The sequence below is a fragment of the Eschrichtius robustus genome, chromosome 3, assembly GCF_028021215.1.
Source record: "Eschrichtius robustus isolate mEscRob2 chromosome 3, mEscRob2.pri, whole genome shotgun sequence".
In the NCBI taxonomy this organism is placed as follows: domain Eukaryota; kingdom Metazoa; phylum Chordata; class Mammalia; order Artiodactyla; family Eschrichtiidae; genus Eschrichtius; species Eschrichtius robustus.
This window is the reverse complement of record NC_090826.1, coordinates 15,637,395-15,647,042: the sequence shown is the minus strand read 5'-3', so window position 1 is coordinate 15,647,042 and position 9,648 is coordinate 15,637,395. Positions and strand designations below refer to the sequence as shown.

At 56.7% G+C, this 9,648-nt stretch overlaps 1 protein-coding gene across 1 annotated transcript; it reads right to left on the bottom strand.

Moving 5' to 3' along the window:
- Positions 1–909: 909 nt before the first annotated feature.
- Positions 910–9,255, bottom strand: PLA2G2F (phospholipase A2 group IIF). The gene is made up of 6 exons (XM_068537752.1): positions 9,140–9,255; positions 8,413–8,465; positions 4,704–4,853; positions 3,427–3,541; positions 3,105–3,114; positions 910–1,071 (listed from the first exon to the last, which is right to left on the bottom strand). The coding sequence occupies exons 1-6, from the start codon at positions 9,253–9,255 to the stop codon at positions 910–912; spliced, it is 606 nt and encodes a 201-aa protein (XP_068393853.1).
- Between the last annotated feature and the right edge of the window lie 393 nt (positions 9,256–9,648).

Sequence of the window (9,648 nt, the reverse complement as noted above, 5' to 3'; positions counted from 1 at the left end):
CCGGAGGCCTGGGGCTTGCCCCCTCGCGTGTCTGTCGGGGACCCGGGCGGCCTAGGGTTGGGACGCCCCTCAGAGCAGTTCCGCGCTGCAGGGCGGCGGCCAGGGTGTGCCTCTGACACGAATGGGTCGGCAGAGGACCCATTGGAGGGGACACATCTGAGTGTGCTCCCATCTCGGTCCCTGTGCCCCTGGGGGCGGGGCCTGTGGGCTCTGTCGGTGCCCAGGAGCCTGCTCTGAGGCTCTTTGGGTAACTGAGGCCAGACTTCAGGCCTGGGACGTTAGCCCCGTGACCATGCTGTGGTGTCAGGGCTGGGACTCATGTGCTACTTTGACAAAGGCCAGGATGGGCCACCTGCTCTTTCATGGGGCTCTGGAGGGCTGCAAGGCTCCCAAAGCAGGGATCACCCTGAGTCATCCCGTGGGAGCAGCCAAGGGGCCCCAGAGCCAGGCCTTGTGACCAGCACTCTGTCTGCTTGGGAACCTGGTCCTAGGACATGCCAAGCTCTGGGCCCATGTTGGCTGCTCCAGGTCTGGGTCTCGAAGACTCTGGGCCCCAGCCTTGAGGGCCTGGCTGAGGAAGTCAAGCTAGTGCCAGTGAGAGCCCCCCCCCCTCAGAGGCCCCCAGTCTTTTGCAGGTCTCGCCTTCCACACTCGAGAGAGACCCCAACAGGGCATATGCCCCCTGCCACGTCCGGGATGAAGCCACACCCAGGTCTGGGCTGGAGGAGCCAGGTGGCCAGGGCCAGGGCCCCGGCCTTTCTGAGTCCTCTGGGGCTGGTCTCGCTGGAGGGCTCCAGGGAGGAGGGCAGCCCAGGGGCCCCTGCCCCGCCCCCACCTCCACCTGCTCCATCTGGCTGGTCCCCAGGGCCGGAACCTCCAACCCTCCTCTCTGTCAGCCCCCAGAGGGCGCTAGGGAGGGGTGGGGGGGCATGGCCCGTAGTTGCTGCAGTTGGGTGTGGGGCTCCGGCGGTAGATGTTGAGGTAGGTGCCATGCTCCCCCCTGTATGTCTGCTTCTGGAAGCACAGGACCACGCTCTTGTCACACTTGCACGTCTGCTGGTCACGCTCCGCCTATGGGGAGTGCAGCGCACGGACTCTGAGGTCACAGTGGACCCCGGAAGGTGGTCTCGGGCCAGCAGCACCAGCACCGTCAGCGGTCCCACCCCAGGCCTGCAGGCTCCGACGCTCGTGGCCCAGCCTCTGCATTCACAGCCCTCCAGGTGCCCTGGTGCATGGTAAACAGAGAACCCCTGAAGCCCAACAGGACAACGTCAAGAGGGGGAAACAGGCCCAGGAAAGGGTGCGTTTGCCTAAGTCACCCAGCAAACCCAAGGCAGAGCTGGGACGGAAACTCAGGTGTCAGGAACTCACCCCCCAGCCCAGTTACTTTCTACCATCGCAGGCCTCTCTCAAGCACAGAATCACAGCACACCCACCCTGGAGGGAGTTCGTGGTGAGGACGGAGTGAGAAAAACACTTGTAAAGAGCTTAGCTCAGTGCGTCCCAGGGAGCAAATGCTGTGGTTGCTGTTATGGGCCTTCAGAAATCATCTACCCTATAGTTCTCAGCCTTAGGTGCGCATTACAATCCGCTGGAGGGCTCCTGAAAACCAAGGCTGCCCGACCCCACCCGTAGAGCTTCAGATTCAGCAGGTCTGTGTGGGGCCTGATAATTGCGCTTCTAACAAGTGCTGTTGATGCTGCAGGTTCGGGGAACACCTTTCGAGAACCACCCACTAGCCCAATTGTTTGCAAACTTGCAAACTCTCCATCAGCAGAATACCTTCTCTGACGTGAAACTCTTGGCCAAAGACTAATATATCAAACAGCCGAAAGAGGGGACTTCCCTGGGGGTCCAGTGGTTAAGACTCTGCGCTCCCAATGCAGGGGGGGCCCGGGTTCGATCCCTGGTTGGGGAACTAAGATCCCACATACTGCAACTGAGCCCGAGAGCTGCAACTAAAGGGGCCCGCACGCCGCAGCAAAGACCCAGTGCAGCCAAAATAAAAAAGATAAGAATATAAAAAAATTTTTTTAAACGGCTGAAAGAGAAGCCACTTGAGCTACAAAATACATTAAAGAGCCAGCTGGACCACCAATCCAGGGATAACCGACTCCCCCATTAGCTCTCACAGCAGTTGACCTGATGGCCCCAGAAATCCCCAGAACCCAGTGTGAAAACCATTGCTTGGGTTAGTCCATTGTCTTGGGGGTTGAAGAGAGAGATTCCTCTCCTCGAACAGCTTAATGAACTCCTCTCTCAAGCCAGACCCTCCACCGCGCATCTGAACAGCAGAATATGAGGACCAGACAGCCCTGGGCTGCCAAGGGTCCCCAGATGTGCCCAGTTCCCCGCCAGACTCTTTCCCAGAGAACAGGAGTCCTGAGTATCTTTGCAAAGCTGGCATTGCTTGTGAGCTCTTAGTGAGGGACGACACACAGCCTGGTTAAGATAAGGAGACAAAGGGAGCCCAGGGCTGCCCACGGGGCTGGGCCAAGGGGCACCTAGCTGCCCCAGGGTGGGGCACTAGCAGGGGCAGGGCAGGGACACCTGGGCCATCAGCTTGGATGCCGTGCCCCTCAGGTGGGGAATGAGTCCATGGTAAAGGAGGGAACCTGCCAGGCCTGGCTCCAACACCTCGAATCCCTAGAAACCCTGGGTGTTTAGGATGGGGCCACCTCATCTGCTGGGGTCCCAATGACAGAACTAGAAGGGAATGGGTCTGCTCAGATCCAAACCCCTCAGTGTACCCATGGGGAGACTGAGGCCAGGTGGGGAAGGACCCTGCCCAGGGTCATACAGCAAGGAGATGCTGGGAGAACCTGGGTTCCAACCCAGGTCCCCTGACTCCCATGCCAGCCTGACACAAACTCTCAGGATCACCTGAGGATCTGATTAAAAACAGAGTCCTGGACCCCACCCAGACCCGACCCACTGAATCAGGATCACTCCCTAAGCTCTCCGAAGCTTAAGAATCTTGGGGACTGGAGAACCTGGGGGCCAATTCAGGCCTGGGGGCTCCGAGCACATCAGGGAGATGTGCCAGAGCCACAGCCAGGGTTATTAGATTTGGCAAACAAACAAGCAAACGAAAAACAAGGTACCTGGTTAAATCTGAATTTCAGACAATAAATATTTTAGTATAAGTATATCCCAAATATTGCATGGGATATACTTATGCTAATTCTTCATTTTATACTAATACTTATTAATTTTATGCTAACATTTAGTTTTTAGTATAAGTATGTCCCCTACAATATTTAGGATATACTTACATGAAAACATCTTTCATTGTTTATCTGAAATTTGAATTTAACTGGGCATCCTGTGTTTCATCTGGCAGCCCTGCCCACGGCCCTAGCACAGGCTGAGGGGGCTGGCAGTACACACTTTCTTGAGGGGAAGGGGCGATGGTGGGAGAGGGACTCACTGCAGACAATGTTAGTGTTGTTCTCGATGGTGTAGTCGTAGTGGTCCACACAGGTGTGGCAACCCAGGTCAAACAGCTTCTGGTAGCAGCAGTCGTGGGCATGGCAGCACCTAGGGGCGGGGAGAGGAGAGCAGGCAGGCGTAGCCAGGCTTGGCCCCTCTCCCACTGGCCGTGACACCTATCATGATCATCTGTTCCTGTCCCTCACGAGTCAGACCTTCAGACTGAGGCCCAGAGAGGGCAGTTACTTGCCTTAGGTCACACAGCCGGGCAGAACCAGGCCAGTGCCCCGGGTTCTTGTCCGTGATCCCCTCCCTTTGTCCTCCCCCCAGAGCCCTAGCTTTCCCCCCCACCCCCTGGAGCCCTGGCTGCAGCTGTAGGAGGGGTCAGGGTGGGAGGGAGGGGCCTGGGTGAAGTCAAAGTAGGAAGAGACCGGCTACATGCAGGGGCTATACCTGGCGGTGCACGATGGCCAGGGAGAGACAAAGGCCTGGAGAGGTAAGTGGGGCTTGGGGACAGGGGACAGGAAGCAAATGTGGTGTGGCTGTCCCATCCCCTCTAGTGGAGGGCAGGCAATTAGTCAACATGCATTTATGAAGCCTCCACTGATACCAGACTTGGTGCTGGCTGCTTCGGGGGGAGACAGGAGCAGAGGATAAGCCACGGCTTCCGGGAGCTCCCAGTCTGATGGAGGAAGCACAGCCCTGTCCACCAGAGCCTCCAGGCGGAGGGGCCAGTGGCCACAGCCCTTGCCTTTGTCAAGTATAAGCTGTGTGACTATTGCTCTCATGTGTGTTTGGAGGCAGGGCAAAGGCTCCTTCCGGTGAGAACGGAAGTTCAAATGCCTCCAAGCCCAAGACCTTGGAAAGGGACGATAGAAAGTGTTCAAGATGGGACTTCCCTGGCGGTCCAGTGATTAGGACTCCGCACTTTCACTGCCGAGGGCCCAGGTTCAATCCCTGGTTGGGGAACTGAGATGCCACAAGCCTCGTGGCCAAAAGAAATAAAAAAATAAATAAATAAAATATCATGCCAATGATAGAATTTAAAAAAAAAACCCACAATGTTATACACTTTAAAAAAAAAGAAAGAAAAGAAAATATCCAAGACGGTTGAGGAGGACACGGGTCAAAGGTCAGGCTTCTGGCCACTACCTCATCATACAAGCCTCCTCGTTGGGGGAAGGGGCCTCTCCCACCTCTCAGAGATGGAGACAGTCTGACCTTCACCGTCCCTGCCCGGTTCCAGCAGCCCAGGCTCTCCAGGACCTAACAGTCCGCCTCATCCATGGGCAGGCCATGCCCCCACCACCACCCCCTGCAGTAGCAGCCGTAGCCCACGAAGGACAAGATGGCGTTCCTCCCTGTGTTGGCTTCCACCATGGACTTGAGGTTGAGCAGGCTGCTGTGGGCCGCGGGCAGGACTGCGAGAGAACCGAGGGGGTGCTGTGAGTTCCCTGCCCTGTGCGTGGCCTCTCCTGTTTGACTGGCTGTCCTTCCAACACCCCAGGGCTGGGGAAAGGGGAAGGGAGAGAGGGAACAGGAGAGGGAGGGCAGAGCAGGAGGAGGGTGCAATCTACAAAGCAGCCGGTATGGTGCGTTACACACATCCTTACACTGAGCCCTATGGCCCTGAGAATATAATAATAATATTTGCCAGGCACTGTCCTATGCCCCTTCCATGCATTAACTCATCAAGTGCTCCCTGCAACCCTACAGAGTGCTGATATTATCCCCATTTTACAGATGAGGAGACTGAGACCCAGAGCATATAGTAACTTCCCCAAGAGGACATTGTTGAAAAGAGGTGAAGCAGAATTTGGACCCAGCCAGTGAGAGCCCAGTGCGTTAATACACTCTAAGGGGCTTCACAAATGCCACATGCTCTTCTGAACATGATTCTGGGCCCTTCTGGCTTGGCCTGGCTCCTCTGCTCCCAGAAGGGACTCAGCGTCCCCACATGGCCCTGGGGCCAGTGCATCATTCAATGAACACACACACACACACGCACACACACGTATATATTTCTTCCCCTTTGTCCTTGTCTCACAGGTAGTGCAACAACCTTTCCTATACCAGCAAAATCACAAAATCAGCTTCCCGGCATCCTCAGGCCGCTCACCCCAGGGACATATTCTCCCCTCCCCTGCTTTCCTGCCTCCTGGGCTCCCAGATGTGCTGGCTCATTGCTGAGTCAACATCGAGCCTGGCATTTGGGTCCTTACCTGGGTGAGGCCGCCACCCACACAGGCAGGAGGGCCGCTGTCATCCCATTTTATGGATGAGCAAACTGCGGCTCAGAAAGGTGAAACTTTGCCCAGGTCATGCAGCCTGGAAGTGGCAGAGCCCAGACCTGAACCCAGGTTTGTGTGCCCCAGAGCTGGGGTGCCTCCCCCACCCGGGCTCCTCCATCTGTGCCCGGGGCTAGGCACCCAGTTCAGCCTAACCCTAACCCTAACCCTAACTCTCTCCCCATCCCCCACCCAGCTCCATGGCCTGAAAGAGAAAATGTACTGGGAGAGGGAGGAAGCTAAGAATTTCAGAAACGGAGACTGGATGGAAACCCAAAGGCCGAAATTACTTGTTTCTGGAGACGTGGTTGTCCAACATCGCTAGCGATGACAAGGGACTCACCACCTCCACATGCCTCAGTGGGAAGAGCACAGACTTTGGAGTCAGACAGAGGCAGGCCCAGAACTAAAGCTCCTTGGGGCTCTGTTTTCCCATCTGCAAAATGGAAATAACAATCCCAGCCTCCAGAGATCGGGCAGGCCCGCGCCCAGCTCAGGGCCTGGCACGCACCAGACCCTCGCTGCCCCCATGGTGCCCCCTCTCAGGGCCTGTTGGGCCCCTGGGCCAGGCCTGCCCTCCTTGTCAGAGAGCTGATTTTAGGAATCCTGCTCCACCTGTGTCTTCCTGTCTATTGGCTCCAGGATTTTCGTCATTACAGAGAATAAATAGCGCACAAGAGAGGAAACAAAGAAGGAGTGGGGAGAAATGACAGACAATTTTAAGAGGATGGTTTAGAGCCTGTAAATGGCTATGTTAGGTCCGGGGCAGGGAGAGAGGGGCCCCTGCATCCTGTAGGCCTGTCTCTGACTTGGCCGCGTTGGCTGTTGAAGAGAGTGGGAAGAGGGGGGCCAAGAGGGGTCCCCGGGAGTTTTAGCTCTCCCCCCACCCTTTCTGCCTTGCAGGGCTCTTGTTGCTGGAATCAAATGTGTGCCAAGCATCCTGGGGGTCAGACAGACCCGGATCTGCAAACAGCTTTCTCCTTTAGCGCTGTGCGGCCAGAGGCAGGTTGCCTAAATTCTTTGACTTCGATTCCCAAATCTGAGAGCAGCCAAGAAAGTCATTCCCCTGCAGGGCACCAGCTGCATCGCCTGCTGTGAGGTCCTGGCCTCCTCACCACCACCCCCACCCCCACCCCCACATCCTGGAGGTGTTATCCCTGGTAGGGGGCAGCTTCCATCCCCAGGGCCCCCAGCCATCAGCTCCCGCCTAAAACTCACCCATCCGCACACAGGACGGACACACACTCACACTCTAACACACACACAGACATAAACCCACACTCACCCACCGCACACTCTCCTCCACACACCACGCAAGTGTACACACGCCCGCAGACACACTCCCACCCATACTTCCTGTGCTCACACACACCTCACACATAGACGCACACTCTCGCCAACCTCACACACGTATACACACACTCACTTTGGAGTCAGACAGAGGCAGGCCCAGAACTAAAGCTCCCTGGGCCTCTGTTTTCCCGTCTGCAAAATGGGAATAACAATCCCAGCCTCCAGAGATCGGGCAGGCCCATGCCCAGCTCGGGGCCTGGCACGCACCAGACCCTCGCTCCCCCCATGGTGCCCCCTCCCAGGATTTGTTGGGCCCCTGGGCCAGGCCTGCCCTTCCCCTATGCCTCCCACACTCATACAGTCTCACAAGCAGACCCACACTCACCCCCCACGCCTGTACACATGCACACGCACCTCCCACTCTCACACACACACAGCACCCAGAGTGGCCATGTGCACATTCCACTCCGAGCAGAAAGAACAAAACCTGCATTCACTCAGGCTGCAGCCTCTGTCCCAGGCCCCTGAGCCGGGCTGAACTCAAGGGGTTATGTTCTAAATAACAAGTCACTTCGCCTGAATTCAACCAACTGTTTCTCACGTCTGGCCACATTTAACCTTATTTCGTTTCTGATATTTTCTTCCTTTGTCTCAAACCTGGCTGGGTTCAGGGAATGCTGAACAGGTGGACAGAAAGCCAGTGGGACATTCAGCCCATCTTCCGCCTACACAGGGCAACTGCCACCAGGACGCCTGCCTGTGTCAGGAGCCTCGGCTGTCCGGGTGGTGGGGCCCCCAGAAAGAAGAAGGAAGAAGGCCCCCAGACCTGCTCCATGTCTTCTGGTACATCTCACACCCAGACCTGCTACACACCTGCCATGTGCAGATGTGTACAGCCTACTTTCATATACACACTGTAGAGATACACACGCAACTGTGAACACGCACTTACACATCATCCTGATGTGTGTTACACACGTAGACATCACCACGTGCTCGGACACACCCACACACACATAGATACATGCAGCTATCCGCACGCAAGCTCACTAGCTCTGCATGTACACACGTACACAAACACGTTTTCCTATGTACACAAGCACCCCGGTGTCCCTAAGTGCCCTGACGCCAAGCCACCACCACCACTTTACGATGCTTGCTCAGCTGTGGGCCCTGCACCCTTGAGGCTCGTCAATAGTAAATGCCTACCGACCTGGGTATGTTTACAGGTGCCTGGAGGAGTAAAGAGCCCCAAAGAGGGGATGAAGCCAGGCAGGGGCAGAGCCAGGAAGCAGAGACCCAATGGCAGGCCTGAGGTCCTGTGGCCCGTGGGTGAGTCACAGCAGAAAGGCTGGGGGTGTCGGGGGAGAAGGAGGAGTTTCCCAGCGCCTTCACTCACCACTGCTGGCCAGGATGGCGATGGTGATGAACTTCTTCATCCCCAGGTAAGACCTGAGAGAGGAAGAAACCTTGGTCTTGAGTCCGTCCCTTCCCCCTGCGTGTGGTTCCTGGCCTGCGGCTCCCTCCTGGGCCTCGTTACAGGTGCGGTCAACGCTGTCTCTTGATGCCCCATTTCCTGCTGCCCTTGCCTTGCGATTAGCTCCTCCAGGAAGATCTGAGCACCTCCCCTTGCCTGCACCTCCTGGAGGGACAGCCCCCAGGATGGCAGAGCCCAGAGGCACCAGGAGCCTCCTTCCCTCCCACTCTGAGCAGGAATCAGCTTCCAAGACAGCGAGCTCCTGTCTCATGGAGTTGGACCCTGTCACAGATCAGAACCAACCCCCTTCCATATGCACACCAGGGAGTCACGTGACCCAACCTGCTGGCTGGCTCTTGCGCCCGGAGCCAAGAGACCTGGGTCCCTGGGTTCTAGCTGCAGCTCTACTTCCAAAATGCTGTGTGATCATCCATAGATCCCTTAGTCTCTCTAGGCCTCAAGTGCCTATAAGGATTAGCTAGATGATCCCAAAGGCCCTTGTAGTGCTGAAAATGCAATGACATATCTCAGCCACCATCAGAGACTCAGAGCTCTGCTTTCTGAAGAAATGGATTCTAGGAGCCCGTTCCCCACCCTCATCCCTGCTTCTCTCCAAGGAGGGCTCCATCCCACGGAAGCAGGCATGCACCTGGAGTTTCTCAAAGGAGAAGAGGCCCTGAGGCTCGGGCCCCTCCACCCAGAGGGGTGTCTAACCAGCCCCTTCTTCCTGAACTCTTTGGGGTTGGCCTGAGCCCCATCTGCCATGTTCTGGGTTCTGGGGGGCCAGGAACATAGGGCGCTCAAGGAGAGCCACGATCCGCCCCAAAGTCTCCGGGGAGCAGGCCCCAGCTTCTCGCTGTCGCAGTGGCAGAGTAGTGCCGGGGCAATGCCGCAGGGCAGGAGGCAGGTGACACATCGTCTAGAAAAAGGAGGCTCCACCTCCCCCCACGGCCCTGCCCACAGCTGCCTGGTAACTCCCACTCCAGGGTGCTCGGGCCTGCGGGGCGTGGGAGTTGATGCACCTGAAGAGGAGGTGGCCCTTCCCCAGGCATCTGAAAGGAAATTAGCCCAAAGTTCTCTCTCTTCCCATCCGAAAGGGATGAAAAAATTATCCACTGACACTTGTTAAAGCACAGCAAGGCAGACTAATTATTTAAA